Below are 23,268 nucleotides of genomic sequence, written 5' to 3'. Positions count from 1 at the left end.
CTAGACAGGTCCGCGGTAGTTGCGGGGACGTTAGATGTCCCTTGAGGCTTCGTCCATGTTTCATCACTGGGCAAAACGGTTGACATTAATATTGATAGGTTCTGAGCGTTAAAATAGAAATATAATTCCTATTTTTCTATGCTATGGTATTCTTGTTGATTTCGTAGATAAGTCTCATGTGTCCTAAACGTGTCCTAAATCTGATTTTTGTTTCGAAATATTTTATTTAAATTATAATTTATCTCGGTCAGACTTTTTATAAGTGCTGAGTTTTATGACTTTTTTTTACTATAGGAATTCAGTTTATCCTAAGATGTACCTAAGACGTAATGAAAATGTTTCTTAAAGATAACCCTATGCAACAAATCTTACTAATTATAATTTTGAAGATATAAGGATGTTGAGTTGCGAAAAACGGTCGAATTGAGAAAATTCTCCTTTTTTGGGAATCGGTTAAAAACTGCAGAATATTACGATGAGTCAAAGGAATGGAACCGTAGCTATAAATATAAAAGAAAGTACAAATGAGAGGCAGATATACGTCTAGTAGATTACGGGATGAATATACATATACGCACTATTCACATTTGGACATAAGCATGACGTGTCACCATGGCCTCTTTGCTGACATTGATTAGGGTTGTCAATGTTTAAAGATAATTATATTAATACTAGTTTTGCCTTCAGAAAATAGTTAGAATATTATTATCCAGTTCTTTTTTTTCGTTGTTACTTTTTTCAAAGCTTCAACAACAATCATTTTTTTTTCAATCGTAAACAATTTAATTCAATATAAAGTTCACAGAAATATTTACATGAGGAATACAAAGCACTCCGTGAAGTGAAATTCTGTACAATTTCGGAAGACAGAGGTAAATATGTAATTACGAAACTCCCGAGTTCTATGAACTTTTGCTTTTAAATATGTATAATTAAATTTATTGCCTTTATTAACTTCTTAATATTTTATTTGACTGTATTTTAAACATCCTGTTTATTGACGATTTGTATTAATAATATATAACAAATAAACGATTTACACTCATCGGCCTTCACTAGCATATATCTATAATCGTGTGCCGGGGGTCCGGAAATACACACAGTACACAAGCACAAATGCACAGATCACGGCAAATATCTGTATGGCCAATACAAATATCTGTCGTGAGCTGGGATCGTGAGCCAATAGAAATGTTTGCCATGTGTCCGCACACCCGCGACCGCCAGCACAACAGCCATAAGTTAGTGTGTCCGTTGCGCTAATGCGTTGTCGAATGATAAAAAATGATGATATATCAATTAACACACGTATACATTACTAGCTTTTAGGCCATGACCTTGCTCGCGTGGATAATATAACTTCCGTTTCCTCCCGTTTTAGTATAGCCTATGTAATTCAATGATAACGTAGCACTTAACTGATAAAACAGTATTTTAAGTTGACCTATCGAACTAATAACCCGGGAGCAGAACACACGGCAACTACAATGCGCCAACGGGCCAGTCAAAATTTACTACAAAAAATCATCAAAAGTTGTTTTGAATTGAATCTTTTATAAAAATAAAAATAAGTGTCTTTTACGATAAGAAGAATACTAAAAAAAAGTTTTATTTTAAGATTACTAAGAAAATATCGCAACAATGCCTTAACCCTAACATAATAGGCCATATGAGAGATTATGCATCATCATTCATCACACTTCTCACTTACATTAGAGAGGCTCGTAATGTGACGGGGCACCCTGCTCACTGTAATGTCTTTGGTATCTTATACAACCCCATATACCGACGTTTACTTGTCCCTAATTATTATTTAAGTAATATTTCTTTCTTCAGGGTAAATGGAAGTTTTATATTAATGTCGTTTCCTTACTTTAAAATATTTCAAGATATTTTTAATAATTTATTTTGTAAGTTATTACTGTAATAAGCTTTGGTAGCCTTAAGAGGGCCATCGAAGCCTGATCTCGTGACAAGTTTATGTCACCTTGCATTTAACATTTTTAATTTTTTTTGGCATACTGAATTTGAAATTTGAACATCCAGATAATGCAATTAAGATTGGTATACCAAATAGTATATTTTGAGAACTTGTTTACCGATTGCTGATAAAACTATCTGACGAATGACGATATCGGAAAGATAAAAGTTTATATGTGAAATGTTTCCATTTGCAACGTGTGAATCTAAATGTTCTGGTTTTTTTTTGATTTGATAACAAGACACTTGTTTTAACCTTCTGTCAATAGATCATGTAGTATTATTTTATAAGTGCGATTAATTATTATGAGTTATCACTGAAACATACTCTAATCATTCGAACGTTGAAAATATTTTGTCCCGATAATTTTATCTTAACATATTATGAAGAATAATGTTGTCATCATTTTCCGTCGATCAGAGGCGGGCAAGGACCGAACGTATGAGATAGCAGCGAGGGCTGGATTATCCCCCGTCAGCGGACGTAATCAACAACCCTTCCGACTTTAACCACCACCCCTCGTAACGTATCAGCTGATATTATTCCCGATGCTGTTAGAATATATACACTGATATATGTATAAATCCAAGCTTCAAGTAAATAAGTAACAGTGCTATAGAATAGCTAAATTGGCTAAATATGGCAAGCATTTGAAAGTGGTAGTATGACTTATGGCATACAATTGAAATATTTTAATTTTGTGTATTCTATACTTTATGGTCAGGAACTTAGACCCTAATACTCGACTCAAAATCAACTCACCATTTTACTTCAATGTCTCTTTGAATTTCTTTTGAACGATGTAGATGTTATACTAATATTATAGATACAAGAGAAATATTTGTATTTTGAAATGTTTCTAACGACTGAACTTGGAAACTACTTAACTGATTAAAAGAGTCTTTCAACTAGAGAAGCTACGTTATCACTGAGTGACATAGGCTATATTTTAAGCGCGAGAAACTGGAACAGCTAAAATCATGATTTACGGTAAGTTTGCGAGTGAAAAGCTAGTATAACATAATATTCTTGTGTACACTCGTATATAAAAATCAATCACTGAAATATATATGTGAAATTATCACACTTTCGAACATTTGTACCGAATCGTAGAATTCTGTTTTTTTTTTATGTTTCTCAATGTATAGATAAGTTTGTATGAAATAAAGTTTAAGAAAACAATCGACATATTCAGAAAAAAATACACAATATAAGGTGGTACGAAGTTAACTGGGCCAGTTAGTTTTACACCTATAATAATATTATAAAGCTGATGAGTCTGTTTAAATGGTCATAGCTCAAAAACTATTGGTTCCAATCGAAACATTTTTTCGTGTTGTGTGCCCTTTTAATGAGGGAGGTTATAGGTTATTTTATTGCTCAAATTATCGCGTCTGACACGGCGATGCACATTTAGTAATCAAGAGAATATGAATCAAGTGAATATGAAATAAAAATGAATGGTAACAATTCGAAGGTCGTTAATCCGCTGTATTTGTGCAACACATATTGTGTTCAGGCTACTCGAACTCATAAACTCGATTATTGCTTGTAATAAACGATATTTTACCGCCAATCAAAAATGAATCATTAAGCCGTTATTATTGTATTTCATATAGAAAATTTATACTTGATGATATTAAAGCGTTATATGGAGTGTAAAAGTTTATATTCGCTCGTTTATTAAACATATGGCTTTAAAATATTTTCTCATTCATATTGTGAAGTATGTTTTTTTTATGTCACTGGGTCGGCAAACAAGCGTACGGCTCACCTGATGGTAAGCGATTACCGTAGCTTATAGACACCTGCAACACCAGAAGCATCGCAATCGCGTTGCCGACCCAATCCCCAATCCCCCCAGGAGCTCTGGTCACCTTACTCACCAACAGGAACATAATACTGCTTGAAAACAGTATTATTTTGCTGTGATCTTCTGTAAGGTCGAGGTACTGCCCCACTCGGGCTGCTCCATATTTTGAGCAGGAAATTCCTGCTGTGCCCTACCAATAATAAACAATTCTTCGACTAAGTCCGAAATATATCATCTTGTATTTTAATTAATATAATAATCCCTTCGATGTCGAGAATGAGAAATATTCAGACGGACGATAATAAGATCGAGTGATGTCCCAAGCCGAGCTATTTCAATATCGCCCTGATAATAACACTTAAAACCGTTGACCTCAAAATAACTTTATCACCAATTTATGGCTAACCGTTCGACGTTGAAAACGGCAATTAGTTGAATATTACGGGATCAAAGTTTACTGACATGAAGGAGACGCAATTATCCACTACTCCTTTCTAATTATCCTCGAAATTATTTTGTAAACACAAATTAATAGAACTAGTTGTGTCCCGCGGTTTCGTCTGTGTGGCATTGAGGAAAAAACGTACTCAAATATAATGTAGCCTATAGCTATCCTCGGTAAATGGACTAACCATCACTAAAACATACACATGTACATATATTATAGATAGCAAATAAGTGTATATATTATAAACATAGATCATAATAATAATAATGACAATTATAATTAGGAAAGCTGTAATATAATAAAATAAAAATAACAATATTAAAAAAGCAAAAAAAAAATATCTATATCTTTTTGCATGTAAGCTATCAATTAAGTTAGCGTAATTTTGGTCGGTGGACTCACGTCTGCATTAGGGAAACTAAGATAAAATAATTGGTTTTCCTGCAATAGTGTAGGTACCAAGTAATGATTACTAACAAAAATTAAAATTGGAATAACAAAAGCACGGGCATTATAATCCTGTGGAATTATCTTTATATAAAAAAAAAACCATCACTAAAACAATGTTTTAATTTACTACCACTAGCCCGTTGGCGCACTTTGTAGTGACCCTGCTTTCTGCTCCGGTTCTTGTGGATTCGATTCCCACCCCGAGTCTGGGTGTAATATATATTTTTATTTATATATGTATTATTTATATGTATATTTATCGAAAAAAAAATGTAGCTATACCGGTCGGCTGTTACCTATAATACAAGCATTAAGTTGTTTACTTTAGGAACAGACGACAGTGTGTGTAATACCTATAAATACTACCCATTTAATTTGAACCAGTAGGTCCGGAAACTAGCTGAAGTTTGCGTTCAAACAAACATAATACATATAAAATGTTATTATAGATTTTAACCCTACGCATTAAAATTCAAATTAAATTAAAATTGAAAGTAAATATACCGAAGTTAAATATTAAATGAAATTGTATAACCCACTCAAATATCTCGTATCTGCCATTAAGGGAATTAAGACATCTAAGTCGATAACTCATTAATATCCAAATACCTATAAAATATGTAATAAACAAATTCGAGGATTCAAACAAATTCAAGGATTCAAATTAACTGGTACAAAAAAGTGAGGTAAAAATAACTCATGCGATAAATATTTCAAAACTAGAACTAATAGTTTTCTTTAATGTTAGTAAAAAAAAAAGTAATCGTTTGTTTTCAAACAAAAAAAAACCGACTTTTTACACCGTAAAGTATAATGCAGTATACATTATTATAGATATCTAAATAATTACTCGTCAGATTTCACTTAAGTTTAAATGGGACCAATTGATAAGCACAAATTCAAATAAAGAAAATAATTGTCGAAATCTGTACACCCAGTAAAAAATTATGACGTAACTCACTTAAAAAAAAAATCGAATTTAGAACCTTTCTTTCTTTTGAGTTCCTTAAACGATAAACATCATATCATCGCCTATTAATATAAAATATACGTTAGATATAAAGAATATAACCTTTAACCGACATCCACATGACATACAACAAGTTTGACATTAATTCAACTTCCTAATGTCGTTTGCAGTTGTCATACAATTATAGTTCCGACAAGATTAGTAAAGGTTAAAGATTTTTCTTCGGTTTTGACGATCCTTAAGATAGTAATTCGTCGAGTAATGGAAAACTTTGAACGAAAAAATGTACATGTTCGTTTCGGGATGCTATAAATACGCGTGTGTGTCTACGAAGCAACAAAATTAAACACTATCCCATTTTTATTTGAAAATACTATAGTATAGATTCAATACATTATTAATAATTTGCGTGCCATCTACATATATAATTTTTGATCATTATATCGTCACACATGATTCCACAATAGAACGGAGAGGAAGATTAATAACCTTAACAGAAAAGTAGGGTATTTTCCAACATGTATCGCACCTTTACAGACATACCATAGGATGTGAACATTATGAGAACCAGAGACACACACCCATATACGCTCTACTAACTTCCCACGCGTCTTTGTAGCAGGAGATTAAGTCATGGCCGAGCACTGGAACATCTAAAACTATTCGAGTTCATCTTAATCGCCCTAAATCTCTCGATCACGGAAGTGTGTTAAATCCCTCAAAAAAGGTGCCATTATCGCGGACTTATCGCAACTTTGCTCGCGTGCGCGCTGCGACGTATCCTTTCCCAACATTAACTTTGCGTCTATAACTAAGCGAACATCGCTAAATTGCTGTTTGTTGAGGTGCTTGCAGAATTAGATTTCTGTATACGTTGCTCTCTATTCTGTTAATAATTCAGGTTAGGATTTTCATTGTTGTCGTTGATTAAGCCAATTTAATTCAATTAATTATTCAAAAGCATGAATACGAACGTTGTTTCAGCTGGCGCTTGTACTAGATATAATTTGTGATAACGTAATTTATAACTAAACCGTTTATATTTATTACACCGGACTAGATGTTTTTGTGATTTTAGATAATACTTGTGTTGTTTTAGTTTGATCAATAATATTTTTAAAGTTATATATTCTTATGGTGTATGTGGTGTATATATTCTTATGGTATCACCTTAACGCGTTAGGTTAAAGTTATGAGAGTACATTTTTATGACGCGCGCACATACCATCACGAAAAAAGACCGACACTCAGTCCTATGTTAGCTAGCCTGTTAGCGAGCCAATGAAGTATAACTTCTTACGTGCGTATAAGTACACACACTTTTAATTCTTGCATAAATTCATTTAAAATCGATTTCACTCAAGATGGAAGAAGACAAATGTCAGTCATAAGACACTCCTAATGGCATACCTTACAGCATCAGACTTGTGAAGGGAATATTGACTTAACAACAGATCAAAGTTACCAAAGCCAGTACAAAATAAATTTATCACTTAAACAAGCCTCGACATGTCACAAGTTCACTGACCATGTTACCTACCGAGCGAATAAAGTCATGTGGTACAATAAATAAATATTTTACGACCATAATGTGTAAAATTCAAAGCGATTCAAACACGAGAGGTGTAAAAGGTACCTGGATTGAAACTCACGCTACAGAAATCCTTGCTTATAAAGAGTTTTGCATCAAAAAGTTTTACACGGATTATTTTGTAACTCGGCGCAACTTCACATCTCGCATTCAATTGTTTGATGCATTTTATTCACTTTCCAATCCCATTTGCTTTACGAAATTTAAAGTTTTTATTTACGTTAATACCTACCTATATGTATATGTGTTGAAGTAAATATATTCAAATGTTTATGTCTCGATTTGTACACCTACACCGACACAATACCATCTCCTTTGCCTCTAGCTTGCCTGGAAGAGATCGCTTTTCAGCGATAAGGCCGCCCTTTGTACCTTACGATACTTTGTTAAAATCAATCTGATATGTATTATTTCCATTTTGGTGTACAATAAAGTGTATTATTTTGTCACTTAGACCGAATATAAAATAATCATATCAAAAATTTCGATCTAGAAAGTACATCGTTCCATAGCTTAATTGGCTAGAACACCGACACGGTCAGTCGGAGATGCAGGTTCGATCCCCGCTGGGACGGTCGATTTTTGATATGATATTAAAAAATTTTCAAAGTGTGTTATATTGTATTGTTAATACGATCCAACTTAATTAGGAAGATTCACCTGAGTGAGAATATAGAATAATATAGAAAATACTGATATTTTTATTATCCATGCAAAAAAAAAAAACCTAATACTATTAAAGTACCGATTAAATCATCGCAATCCGATTACTAGTTTTGGAATATATAAATTAAAAAAACGTGAGCCGTCACGTGACGGCTGGCAGATGTCAAACATTTAATAAAAATTTATTTTCCTTATATAAAAAAAAAAAAAAATTATTGAAAATCGTGACAACTCAATTATTATATCGTATAGTATAGTACATATATTCCATTATATAGTGTGGCAATGCGTCGCCACGGCCTGTATCGTCACGTCAATAATCAGAATTACCCTCGCCTATAGATGTTTCCCCCGTTCCCTGTCTGTCTCTGTATGTCATACCGATACCGGTATCGGTTGATGGTAATCTTCTCGAAGTTGTTCAGGATTATATTTACCTAGGCCATACTATCCAACTAGGCCGCAACAACTTCGAGAGGGAGGCCGATAGGAGGATTCGATTGGGCTGGGCAGTATTTAGCAGACTCCGTCAAGTCTTCACTTCGAAGGTTCCGCAATGCTTAAAATACGGAGCCGAGACGTGGACACTGACGAAGGGACTGGTCCACAAGTTTAAAGTCGCTCAACGTGCAATGGAACGGGCTATGCTTGGGTTTCTGTCAATGATAGGATTAGAAATGAGACTACCCGCGAGAGAACAAAAGTAACCGACATAGCCCACAGAATTAGCAAGTTGAAGTGGCAGTGGGCTGGCCATCTGTGCCGCAGGACCGATGGCCGTTGGAGCAGACGGGTCCTGGAGTGGAGACCGCGTCTTGGTAAACGCAGTGTGGGACGTTCTCCGACCCGCACCCGTTAGACGATCAATAGACGACAATCTACGTAAGATTGCCGGTGTAGGCTGGATGAGGATTGCGGAAAAACGGGATGTTTGGCGCGAACTTGGGGAGGCCTATGTCCAGCAGTGGACTACAATAGGCTGAGCTGATTGATAGATGTTTCACATCGATAATAAAATCACACCTATTAAATCTTATATACACATTCGCAAGCTCGAATATATTTGACATTTCAATTAACATTACATAAACACGTGCCGGATCAAATTATTTCCTTAAAGCGTGTAAAAAAAAGAACGAAAAACACGAAATGACAGATGCAGTTTCTTATTTTTTCACAAAGTTGGTTGCGATCACACTGACTTTACTGTTTATATTTAAAAAAAAATATATGAAAATAGTTTGAAAAATACGAAATGCCAAAAATATGGAAGTGATCAAATTATAGGTAGATCCAAGTACAGCTTGTGGAATAAGCATGAAACACGACGCGAGGCGTAAATGTCATAAAGACAATTACAGCGCAAGCTAGGATACGTTGTCGCGTTGTTTCACACCACATGGAATATATGTAATTATTATCGTGTTCTGTCGGTTCACGTCGCATCTCGTCGCTTAATTAGGTCGATATTTAAAAATACCAGCATTATTATACCACTGTCTTGAACTTAAATCTTTAAAAGGTTAAATTTTGGGGTTGCGTGAGAAACATGGTGTTGAGTCCCTCGTCCGCCATCGCAAAGGGCATCCTTCGACCAGACAGTTGTTGTGTCTGGTGGGCTACTGGCCTAACGATTGTTGTCGGGTTCTTGTATATATACTCAATCACTTTGATATCGCGATGTAGGATTCGTCAGTTTTCTCTAGTTTGTATGTCGCTAGATAGATGTCGCTACAAAATGTTTATTATTTCTAAAACTAACATAAGATTCCATCATAAAAAAATGTATTGTAGATACGTGTCAAAAAATTGTCTCCTCATGCTGTATGAACTCGGCAATCCATCTCATAGTTGGGTAGGTGTATTACAACAAAGCTCGGGCCGTCAAACATGGGAGCCGCAGAAAGTTTTGATATTATGTGAGCAATTAGAATATTAAAGGCTGTTTGCTCCGGTTACGGACGAAATTTCATAACCTAATGGTGTCTCTGTTTCACGGGCATGGATTAGAGAAAACTGGAACGACGTCAATTAATTTATGTAATGGGGGTTCCATCGTAGTTTGAATTGCGCCTATTTATCGTATGCCTGTTCTTGTCCCGAATGGACTTTTATCCGTGTGATTAGAATGCGTGGTAAAGACCAATCCCAATTCCAGTTTAGCGTTTAGGCTAAAGACACTTTTATGTGTTTGAAATAAGGATCATTTGAGGTTGTTTTTTAGATGTATATGTTTAGATAGTAGTTTAACGGTACCAATGAGAGACCAATTAGCAGGTTAAAACTGGAGTGATAATGCTATTGAACTTTGTTCGTGTCCTTTCAATTGAAAGTTTTTCCTCGAAATACAATTATGGTGGCGTGCCCAAAAGGTGGTAGTGAAAACCTTTCATTATAATTCCCTTGGCAAGCCATCCAAATATGGTACGAGTGTATCATTCTAATCACAAAGAAATAATAAAATAATTAGAAAACGTGCGATAAGGCGACCATCTTCAGCGATGGCAACGGTATTACTCGATGTTATAAATCAGAAACTTTCTGCCGCTATCGGTCCGCAATAAACTTGCTTTACGACAACCGTTAATAGAGCCTCGGTGCCGTGAGGCTTAACTGCCGGGAGATGGTCACGTCGTCACGAACCAAACCGTGACTTGAAACCGTCCAATCAATATACCATCACCGAATCGAGATCATCATATTTATCATCATTGTCATTATTATCATCATCATCATATCAGCAATTGGATGTCATCTACTAATAATAGATTAGTAGATGACATCCAATTGCTCGACCTCTAATAGAGTCAGATTAGATCTAAATTTGAGATACCTAGTTTGTTGTTGACTAGCCCATTACCGTAGTTTGTAGTGGCCCTGCTTTCTGTGCCGCGGGTAGCGGGTTCGATTCTCGCCTGAGTCTGGGTGTAATATGTGTATTTATATATTTATAAATGTATTATTTCTATGTATTTTTATCAAAAAAGAATATATTTATAACAGTCGGCTGTTACCTGCAACACAAGCATTAAGTTGCTTACCATAGTAACAGACGACCGTGTGTGTATGTTATAAGATATACGCTTGAGCCTGTAATATCCCACTACTGGGCATAGGCCTCTTTTCCCATGTAGGAGAAGAATCAGAGATTAATCTACCACGCTGCTCCAATGCGGGTTGGCGGATATATTCCCTACTATGAGTAACGATCGCTATCAGGTGTACATGATAACAACCGGGATCGACGGCTTATCGTGCTCTCCGAGGCGCGGTGGGGAGACCCACAAGGACTGCACAAACATCCAGACCACGGCAAACACCTGTATGGCCAATACAAATATTTGTCACGTGCGGGGATCGAATCCACAACCGCCAGCGCAACAGGTACAATCCATGGCTGTAACCGTTGCGCCAACGCGGCGTCGTCAGACATGCATTATTATTATTACCTTGTAAGCGTCCCACGCTAGAGCACCCATTTTATTTTGAATAAGGATTAGAGCATTCTCAATTATGAAATCAAAGTTACGATCGTCGAAGATAAAGCGAATTCTCTTGTAACAATTGTGCAGCAATTTGGTTAAAATAGTAACACAAAATAAATTCAAAAAAGAAAGAAATAACGTAATACGAGTATAGATAAAATTCAATAACTTTGTTTCACATCTATCACTAGGTAAATTTAGATTAACAGAATCTGTTGAGAAGAATTCGCAAGAAACTCAACAGAAACTCGTTCAAAAAAATTTTATAGATGAGATAATGCTCATAAGAACATTTTGTTCGATATCATTATTATGAAATATTATTGAAAATTACATTCCAAGTTTCTAAGTAAATTTTGATAAAATCAAGTGAAAAATCTTTTCAATAACTATATAATTAATATTCGAAGTCGTTTCTACGATGTTATATCCACATAATGTGATTGCAATATTAATTTGTAAAATATTCACGCTACCATGAACCGGAACGTAATAAAGCTCATATATAAATTAATACTTATGATTTTACATAAGATAATTAATAATTATTAGATTTGAAATTTATTTCTGTGCTATAAAACTTTATAAAAAACAAATTACAAATTTATATCAGAAACTTTAAACAAATCTTATTAAATCTATTTTAATTATTTAGTTTCATTGCATTTGATATTTATTTAAATAATAATTATTCAATAAATTGTTATAGTCGATATCAGTGTGAGTGTATCGGATACAGAATATAAATTCTGTTCAGCAAATCTGACAAGAAAATCAAATATAATAATAATTTAACCTTAAGAGATAGACATATGCTGTCGCTGACTTTTTCTAAGAACTTTTAATGGCAATCAGTTTCATAACATATAGTTTTTGTTTAACTGATAACGCAGCATACGCAACGAAAAGCCTCAAAAAAGAGTTTTTTTCCGTTTTCGTAAAATTTCTTATGAATGCCCAGCTCCTATTGGTCGTAGCGCGATGTTATATAGCCGTCCTCGGTAAATGAACTACTTAACATAACAAGAATTTTTTAATTTTAACCCCAGCATTTACTGAGATTGGTGCCTTTAAACAAACAAACTTTTCAGCTTTATAATATTAGTATATAGGAATGAATACATAATCAAAATGAACAAGAGTAATATAATTATGATTTTAAATTAAAATTTCAATAAAAGCAAATCGTACTACACCCACGTTTTTCTGTTTTTATATCTTTTTGATATGCTCTATCTATAATATAAAAATGAGTCGCTGAATGTGTTGCTAAGCGCAAAGCTCGAGAACGGTTGGACCGATTTCGCTAATTCTTTTTTTAAAATATTCCTTGAATTACGAGGATGGTTCTTGAGTAGAGAAAAATTCTAAAAAAAAAAATTTAAATTTCCTGAAAAAGTCTAAAAACAACACTTTTCTATACTCCCATACAAAAGATTTGTGATAATACTTAAAAGTCAATTTGAACTTTACATGAACATACGATAAAGTTTGTGTTAGGCGATACGAAGTTCGCCGGGTCAGCTAGTTTATTATAGAATTTAATACAAACTTTGATATTATTTCATTTAAATTGTAAATCGTTCACTGGTTTTTATTACAGACACAAATACCTTTCCGTAGAAAGAAACGTTTACTTTGTAAAGTCTGAAACTTGAATAAAGAATTTTATCATCCTCTTCTTAGTCGCACACTCTTGTCAGAGTGGTCGTGGCTGCGCTGACGAGGTACATATGGGGTGTTTGGTGGGTCGATAATATTTTCGAGGGTAGCTCTCCTGGCGATGTGCTTCCATTTCCCTCTGTTGGAGGCGTCGCGACTACACTGGACCATGGTGGACTCAGTAGCCCTTGTGATGACGTCTGTTTAATTTTATCATAGCGTTATTTATATTTATACAATGTTTGTTAACTGTTTCACAGAGTAATCAATATTTATTCTACATTAAAATGAGGTAGTAGGTTCCAGGATGTCCTTTTCTACCTAATCAAGTGTGAGGTAGAATAAGTTGCGTTCTCAGAGGAAATGAAACAGGTTTCAATGAAAAAAGTTAAAATACCGTCAAACAGAGTAAAGAAATATCAATGATAAATAAAGGAAGTAACATATATAGATATGAGTCAGAACGCACTTTTGTGTTAAGAAATAACTTTGGAGAAAAAATACATATCAAATGCTGATGACGCTAGTCTGTTTTAAAATCAAGTTTGACTTAACGCAAGCGGCTTACATATTTTTAACCGACTTCCAAAAAAGGAGGAGGTTCTCAATTCGACTGTTTTTTTTTTTATGTATGTTACATCAGAACTTTTGACCAGGTGGACCGATTTCGACAAATTTTTTTTAATCGAAAGGTGGTGTGTGCCAATTGGTCCCATTTAAATTCATTTGAGATCTAACAACTACTTTTCGAGTTATATCTAATAATGCGTTTTAACTTGACGCTTTTTTCGTCGACCTACGTTGTATTACTCTTCGATGTAATTGAAGTCGGTTTTTTTTCGTTTGCGAGCAAACACACTTATGAACAATATTACTTATCAGATAAATAAATAAATGTCTTATAACATACAAGGTCGTCTATTCCTACGATAAGCAAATTAATGTTTGTGTTATAGGTACCAGCTGACTGTTATAGCTAAATATTTTGTATCAAACACAGAAATAATACATATATAAATACAAATATTACACCCAGACTCAGGCGAGATCGAACCCGCAACCCGCACAGCAGAAAGCAGGGTTACAAACTGCGCCAAAGTCACAACGAGTTAATAATAATCAGATTCATTAAATAACAGCTTTAAAGAGAAACACTATATGCTATGTAAGTATCTTTCTAATATTCCGATTTACCGTTAGCTGTACTCGTAAAACATAAAACTTCATAAAAGTCAGAGAAAACTATCGTATATGTATATTTTGGTTCGGAGTGGAAAACTAGTGTTATGTCAATAGTGAATGATTTATAACTTAGGCGTCGAGCTCTGGGAACAAAAAAAAAAACTTTATTTTTTGCGTTGAATGTTCTTAACATTGCTCAAACTTATATATTATCGTTCTTCGTAAAACAGAAGCTCACAAAAAATAAGAGTAGGTTACTCCTTGTTTTATGAACTTTTTGTAGCAATGAAAAACAATACGTGTGAAGTTGACCAATTTATTTCAAAAAAGACCTCAAGATATATTGAGGCATGACTGGTGACATTTCACATTTATAAAGAATTCAACATTCTCAATTTTCGAATATTTGTTACGAGTTTTCTTCGGAGTAGTAACTCTGTTTGCTTATTTTACTATCGTAACTTAATTCTTATAACTCGTTATTCAAATGATTGTAAATTAATAATAACAATCAGATTCATTATCCATCACGGTAATCGGATCTCTTTATGATTAACCTTGAAATTTCCTTAAATTTTTGACGTAATAATCCCGCCCGAAGGCTTTTTCCAACACTAAAACAAAACAGTAATAATTGTTGCTATGTTATTTCGGCTTTGTATTAAATGTCCAACTCCAGACAGAGAGGCTTTGTTCGGAAACTTTCAAGCCATTATAATTGAGAAAACTTCGATCCTTAGACCGTTACGAGTACACGTTTGAATTACAAATAATGTTGACTAATTTACAAAAAGGTTTTGTTCTAAGTAAACTATTGTTATTTACATTTATTTCAATAATGTCATTTGTTTTATTTTACTAACGAAATGAATAATTTCTAAATTTAAATATTATATTCTGTATAACTTGTCATTATATTTTACAGTCACATACAATAAGAAATATGTATTTGTATACATTAATTTATTAATTTTCGATAACAAGTATAAGAGATTATAATTATAAATAGCTTTGATATTCTGTATATTGTTTTCATAAAATTAAACTTCAGTCTAATTACCAACGGAGCGAAATAATTAAATTGAAAACGTTTCATATACCTAACAAAATGTTCCCAATAAATACTCATTTCAACATCATTAACTCTGTATAAATTTTAACAAATGTAACAATATATTGAGCCTTTAAATAGTAGGTAGAGGTAAAAGTTCGAATTGATCGTGAAGTCCATGCATATGTCAACAATGAAATCTGATGTCGGTTTCGAACATAACATAAAATCGAAGAATCGTCTACGTGAACTGCAGATATTTTGGACAAATAATATCCAACTTATCCTGTTATTGCTAGATTTATGCGGAACCGGTTTTCGAGACTAAGCCCGCCCTGTACCTGTCATTGACATACGCCGTTTGACATTAAATATTTCGGAATGTACTCATAAATTCAGAATATAATGGTGAAAGTTTTAAAATAGCAACTGAGGAGTTTCTTGTCCATTCTTCTGCAGAATCTAAATTCCGAATTGACGGTAGCTTCACATTTATCGATAATTAAAATTCAAATTTGTAAAATAACGATTCCAAATTCCTATTGAAGCCTTTGATTCTATTTTTGAAATTTGAATTATCGTAAAACTTGTGTTATTATGTTGTCAAATCTATGTTATTAAGTTCGAAACGTACGAATCGTGATTTTGTTGAATTGATGGCGGTGACATTATCAATCTTTACCTGTCTGACACTCAGAAACTTCGTGATTATAACACACAAACTTTATCTTCCTCATTCACGAAAACTATTGCAAGTTCATAACTGACGTTCCGGTTGACAGAATATGTCAACAGAATCGCATCCAAATGTTGGGATGGACTTGGACGACGCTATTTATAACTTCGACATTGGAATTCTGAACTATAATAGCGTCCGCAGCTATGTTCGTAGATGCAGTTCAGAGATCCAGCGCGATCAAGTTAGAGACTGATATAGTTTTATTTTAAAATGATAGGACGAAATTGAAAGTTTTCAGTCGAAACAATAATGATCGCTTTTAAACGTGCAAATGGTTGTGTATTATATATCTAATATATAAAATTCTCGTGTCACGGTGTTTGTAGTTAAACTCATCCGAAACGGCTTGACCGATTCCCATGAAATTTTGTGTGCATATTGGGTAGATCTGAGAATCGAACAACATCTATTTTTCATCACCCTAAGTTATAACGGGGGGGGGGGGGGGGATTAAGGAAATTAATAACATATTTTTATTTTTTTATTTTTTATTTTTACTTTATTTTGGAAACAAACGGTATTACATAAATATACAGGAAAACACAACACAATAGTATCACTTAACCAAAAATAGTTTCCGATATTAAAAAAGAACATATGACAAAGTTCAGAAGAGATGCTTCACAACAATAGTTCAATATCAAAAAACTTAATAATAATACTAAAAACATTACTATAAATTGATTAACAATCATTGAGAGAAAAAAAAGTAATCAATAAAGAAATTCAAAAATCATTACGGGCATTATGGAACAAATAAATTAAAAAAAAAACAGTTTAAAAAATCACAAATCAAATAATTAAGTATCAAGCTACAATTAAAATCATAATTAAATTAAAATCAAAAAATAAAATCAAATTAAGAAGAACATCAAGAATATCATAACATCTGTCAAAGATACATTAAATCAAAGCATTCATCACATGCAATTTAAATTGATTGAGAGAGAGATGAAAAATGTCAATATTTATAAACAAATTATTGTACTGGGCACAACTTCTGTTAATAAACGCGTTTTTATAAAATTTTGTTCTTGTAGCTGGGATGTCAAATGTAATTTTATGTCTAGAATTTAAACGTGGACACTTAAAATTTAATTTTGAAACCAAATATGACGAGTCAATTACTTGGTTCACAATATTATACAACAGAACTTGATCCCGCTGAACACGCCGGTCAACGGCCGACATAGGTTTCATCAGAACGTTCAAATTTTCCGAAGAGATTGCTGTTATAGTCTTTAGGTACCTGTTGTGTATACGGTCGATTTTATAAATATGACACCCGTACTGAGGACTCCAAACAGTAGAAGCATACTCTAGAATAGGTCTAACAAATGCATTATACAAAAGTGTGTGGGTGGAAGCATGCTTGAACTCCTTGGATATCCTGAGCACAAATCCCAACATACGATAGGCTTTGCTAGCTACATAATCGACGTGCTCATCAAAGAGTAATTTGGAGTCAATAATAACTCCAAGATCTCTTACCACATCAACCCTCGATATCACTTCGCCATTCAGTTTATAGCAATAATTTATACAAAAACGCTTCCTACTAAAAGTTATTACATTGCATTTTTTCAAATTTATAAACAAAGAGTTCACTGAACAATAATTACTAAACCGAACTAGGTCATTCTGAAGGTCTATACAGTCATTGTTGTCTTTAATAATTTTGAAAATTTTATTGTCATCCGCGTATAATAAGAAATTGGAGCACTTAAAAGCTGAAGTAATGTCATTTATATATATGTTGAATAATAAAGGCCCGAGATGGGATCCTTGAGGTACCCCGGATGGCACTGGAATAAAAGATGAAGTAAATCCTTTTATAGTAACCGCTTGACTACGGTTAGCAAGGTACGACTCAATCCAACGCAGAAGGTCACCGTGCACACCGATGTATTTCAATTTATCAAGAAGAATCGAATGAGATATTTTATCGAAAGCCTTAGAAAAATCTGTGTACACGGCGTCAACCTGAAAACCTTTGTCCATTGCACATGAAATAAAATCAACGTATTCCAAAAGATTTGTCTCCGTTGATTTTCTATTAATAAATCCATGCTGCTGGGTAATGATCGTAGGTCTTATTATAGGTAGTATAATGTCGTATATAATCTTTTCAAACATCTTCGGAATGCAGCTTAACTTTGAAATAGGGCGGTAATTTTTTATGTTATGTTTATCACCGCTTTTAAGGATTGGTATGACATAAGATCTTTTCCATTGAGAAGGCATTACAGATGTTCGCAAAGATTTAGAAAAAAGGCAATATATGGGAAACCTTAAGCTATCAGAACAGCTCTTCAAAAATATAGCAGGTATCCCATCAGGGCCACTGCCTTTATTTAGACTTAAAGATTTTAAATATTTGTCCACCATCGACAAAGAAATATCAACAGAAAACAGGTTTAAACTGTTGTTGCAAGTATGAATATCGTAGTCGTTACTATTAGACGAAGAAATACCGGAATTTGACTCAAAGGAAGAATAAAAATAGATGTTAAAGAGATTAGTAATCTCTTGTCCATCACTTGTAAAAAAATTATCCAGATAAAACATATTAGGCAATTCAGTATTCTGGCGTTTAGATTTTACAAATGTCCAAAAATATTTAGAATTTTTAGCAATGGTATTCTCAGCATGATCTATGTATTTCTTATAGCAATCGTTTTCAACCGTTTTTTGTCTCTTACGCAGCATCCTAAACGTACAATAGTCCCTATAGTTACCGTAAATTTTCCATTTTTTATGAAACTTTAACTTTTCCTTTATAACCTTGACGAGAGAAGAAGAATACCAGATAGGATATTTTCTATGCTCAAGTACAACCTTAGTAGGAACAAACGTATCAATAACTTTATTGATAATATTATAAAAAACTTCAACAGCACTTTCCATATCCAAGCAATTCAAACATTCCAGCCAATTAACCTCAGACAACTCTTTATTAATAATACTGTAGTCAGCTTTGTTAAAAAGCTTAACAACCCTCGGAACACCCGTAAGATAGTTAGACCTTAAATAAGTAAAATCAATATCCAGAGCCGGGTGATGTGAATCTTCTTTAACTAGTGGAAACTCACACTGTTTCACTAAAACACTGTTAGCATTACTTATTACCAAATCCAGATATCGATTATTAGAATTAGGAACTATGTTAAATTGGTTAAGATTATTTATGTGCAAAAAAGTCGATAGCGAGTTTACCTGAACATGTGAACCTTGTTGTAAATGAGATAGTTTAGTAGCGCCTGTATCATCAACAGACCAATTAGCGGTTGAAATATTAAAATCACCGACCAAAAGATAAAGATCTTTAGGGTGCAAAATGATTGATTCAGACACCTGTTCGTAAAACTTAAATTGGTCATCGCGTTGTAACAAGCACTGGGGGAAGTAGCAGCAATATACTCGAAAGTCTGTAGGCTTATTATTAGATTTAACGCCAATACAAATGGAAATTACATCCGATGAACAAGTTTTAGTAGACGGTTGGACAACAACATCCTTAACAGTCAATCCCTTTCGCACAGCAATCAGTACACCACCTCCCAGTTTTTCATTTCGAGATTCATAATCGCGATCACAACGGTACACTGAATATCTGGAGTCAAAGAGCTCGGAATCAAATACACTGGGCATCAACCATGTTTCAGTCAGGCAAATAACATCGTATTCGACATTAAGCACATGGGAAAAAAAGTAACTGGTTTTTGAACGAAGTCCACGAACATTTTGGTAATAAACAAAAAATTTGGAATCCATTAGAACAATTAATAACTATAAAGAAATAAAAAATAAAATGAAAAATAATGTATATGCATAAAAACTACAATTTTTCTTTATTAAAATATTGACCAGTAAATTATTCATTAAAAATAGTAATATATTACAAAATTTAGTAGTAAAATACATCCCATTGGTCCTAAAGTAAATTAGTACTTCCCAATTATTAAGTGAACAAATATGAAAATCGAGTAAAAAGACTAAAAAATATCTTTTGTGCAAATCCAGCCCTGTGTAGGAACAATCAACAGATAAAGTTAAATAAATAATAAAATTAAATAAATTCTTCCTCTCTCTCTCAAAATAAATGAATAAAAAATTAAAATATATATCAATAATACTTATCGAACAACAAAAAATACAGTAATATAAAATAACATAAATGTATACATTATCAATACCTATTACATCTTTTTTAAATCCTTTTCGGTTTGAATATGCAGTACAGAACTCGTGTCATTTTTACGTGCCATTATCGAACAGTTCTTAATCCATACATATCTATAGTTTTTATCTCGAGCTAGCTCCTTTGTTTTGCGAAGAAGCATTTTATTGGAACTAGTTAGGTGGTCATTAAAGTATATGCGATTGCTGTTACCCACAAAACCTATGTCACTGCATATTATGTTCTTTTTTTCTCTCAACCTCGCCAAAAAGTCATCTTTTTTATAACGACACAAAAAGCGAATAACGATCGGTCTAGGTTTTTTCGAATCGTTATTCTTAGGACTAACTCTGGTGACAAAATCAATATCCGCTTCGGCATAAGTGTTAATATCTACGACCTTCGAAATGTTGCTAATAACATTCAGTAAGTTTTCATTCTTTGTTTCCGGGACTCCAACAATCTCGATATTTGAACGACGTGCCCATTGTTCCTTTTTATTTATTTCTACCTGAAGCGAAGTGACGACACTTTGTAGGTCCAAGCAGTCAGACTTAACAGCTTGTAAAGGTTTAATTTTCGCTTCAACAGATTCTATCCTTTTGGTGACATGATCATATTTATCACTAAGAAACTGCATAGAACCGCGCAGTGTAGATATTTCCGCCCGCAAACGTTGTTTTGCCATATATGGCAAAACAACGTTTGCGGGGTCAGCTAGTACTCTATAAAATTATCAAATCACATATTTATCTAAGTGTCAAAAATGGCTACTCAACAACTATTCAATCAAGGGCTTAAAAAAATAAAGCGAGTGTACTTTAGACCACACGACTGAAATAAAACTTCTGTAGCAATAGGCCTGCACTTTGTCTTAAATATACGAAACGTAACTATGAGAGAAATAGAGAAAGAAAACGTGTTCTCACAACTCTCTCTCTCGCTCCGTTCGCCTCGTCCGATCACAATTTTCGTAACGCTCTCGTCACGCATTCATCAGCTTACTCCTCAAATCAAGCGTGCATAAAGAAGTTTTACTACAAAAAGAATTACTATTAAAGTTTACTTCGTCTCAGTCGAGCTTATAAATAAAAAGGTAATAAAGAAAGGCAACATTCACAACTCACTCAGCAAATCCATCTACAGATGCTGTAGTTATTTCCAATACCAATAAACGCGAGACACTATTTTACGACTCCGATAAGGTCGGGACGTCAGCCTACATTCGCTCAGAGGATATAAAATGAAATATAATATCACTTATAAGTATAAATATTAACATTTTTTGCTAGACGATTACAGCTCTTGTATCATTTGATATTGAGATACAAACTCAACAATTTCATTTGGGTATATTCAGGATTATATTTGAAATAAATTGATTTAAAAAAAAATGTAATAAATAATAGTTCTTTATTTCTAATAATTTTTCAATATTTCCTTATCTTATTCGCTTAAATAGATTTTTTTTTCTAATTTATATTATTTCAATTTTTTTTTTATTTAACATAAAATATCTAATTATTATTATTTGAAGATACAAATGAAATTCGCCCCTGATTTTAATGAATTTAAGTCTAATTTATCTATTTTGTAATGAAATAATTATACGGGTTTAAATTTGGATATCCACTTCAAAAAATAAATTGCAAAAATTTTATTATATTTTTTTATATTTATTTATATATCTGGGTCGGCAAACAAACGTACGGCTCACCTGATGGTAAGCGATTATCGCAGCTTATAGACGTCTGCGTCTGAAGCATCCTGCAACACAAGAAGAACCCTATTCCCAATTTCTCCCAAAAGCCCTGGTCACTCACCAACAGGCACATAAAACTGCTTGAAAACAGTATTATTTAGCTTTAATCTTCTGTAAGGTTCAGGTACAAATCCTCTACCTCAATTGGGTTGCTCCATATTTTGAGAAGAAAATTTCCTGCTGTGCCTTATCTCAGCTAATTACTGAATCTGGTCCTAATACTACGAGGGATATTACAAAAATTGTCATTCACAAATATCGAAAATGAAAAGACCGTAATATCAAGACACGAACATTGTAGTCAGTATAATCAAAGGTTGTTATGTTTTACTAAGATAAGGTTCTTGTAATATATTTATTATTTAAAAAACTACTTTAGTTTTATAACATTACAAGTTTGACACAAACATTCACCCGAACAAATTCATGTAATCTAATTATATTTTTATTTGAACCAATTTATTACAGCAAATGCATAAAATAGCAATAAAAGGGCCACAAATCGCGCAGTCGACAACCCACCATAAAGTGTACTCAACAACCCTTTTTAACTAAACCGAGCCAAATAAATGTGATTTAGGATTCTAGTTACTTTAGAATATTTCTTATTTCGAAAGGAAAAGAAAGAAACACGTTTATTCGGAATATTACAAAAATCGAAGACAGTTTTTACACAAAAAGATTAATAATAAATACTATTAAATAGAAAAAAAAAATAAGTAAAAAAAAATGACAAGAACAGTAATATAGACAACGAAAAAAATAGAAATCAATCAAAAAAATTCATTAAAATAATTAAAATGTTTAATTTCCAAATAGCTTTATAAAAAAAAAATAAGCAAGGAAATTATTGTATAGGATAAGGAAATCATTATCTCATTTAGTTATAATTGTTAGAATAGTTTTATAAAGTAGAACTAGATGGCGTTGCCCTATGTTTAAACATGCTAACGTTTGGTATTGTAAATTATATATAGTTTAAGAATCTTCTTAATATAATATTATTACTACTTTACTTAATGTACTCTTCAGTGGACCATCTGAGAGGACAGTCTGCGACCAAATGAGGGCCGCACTAAAAGTCGTTGAACAGTGGTGTACGGACCACGACCTAACAGTGAACCCCGCAAAGACGGAACTTGTGATGTTCACAAATAAACGGAATTTAGGGAACCTTAAACTCCCTAAATTATTTGGCACCAGTCTTGCCCTAACCAAGGAGGTCAAATATCTTGGAGTAATCCTGGATAGTAAGCTTCTCTGGAACAGGCATTTAGACTCAAAAATC

The 23,268-nt window shown here is 33.3% G+C and overlaps 1 protein-coding gene across 1 annotated transcript in view; it reads right to left on the bottom strand.

Annotated features, from left to right (window-relative positions):
• Nucleotides 1-20,906, bottom strand: part of LOC123668473 — a 268,966-nt gene extending 248,060 nt beyond the window's left edge. Inside the window, exons 1-3 of the mRNA XM_045602205.1 lie at nucleotides 20,242-20,906; nucleotides 19,513-19,651; nucleotides 19,255-19,392 (exon numbers count right to left, since the gene is read on the bottom strand). Of these exons, the coding sequence (XP_045458161.1) occupies nucleotides 19,255-19,392; nucleotides 19,513-19,651; nucleotides 20,242-20,906 (942 nt within the window). The remainder of the gene's footprint in view (nucleotides 1-19,254; nucleotides 19,393-19,512; nucleotides 19,652-20,241) is intronic.
• Between the last annotated feature and the right edge of the window lie 2,362 nt (nucleotides 20,907-23,268).

The sequence above is a fragment of the Melitaea cinxia genome, chromosome 3 (assembly GCF_905220565.1).
Source record: "Melitaea cinxia chromosome 3, ilMelCinx1.1, whole genome shotgun sequence".
Taxonomy (NCBI): domain Eukaryota; kingdom Metazoa; phylum Arthropoda; class Insecta; order Lepidoptera; family Nymphalidae; genus Melitaea; species Melitaea cinxia.
Note: the sequence above shows the minus strand (reverse complement) of the source record. Positions and strands in the feature narration are given on the sequence as shown.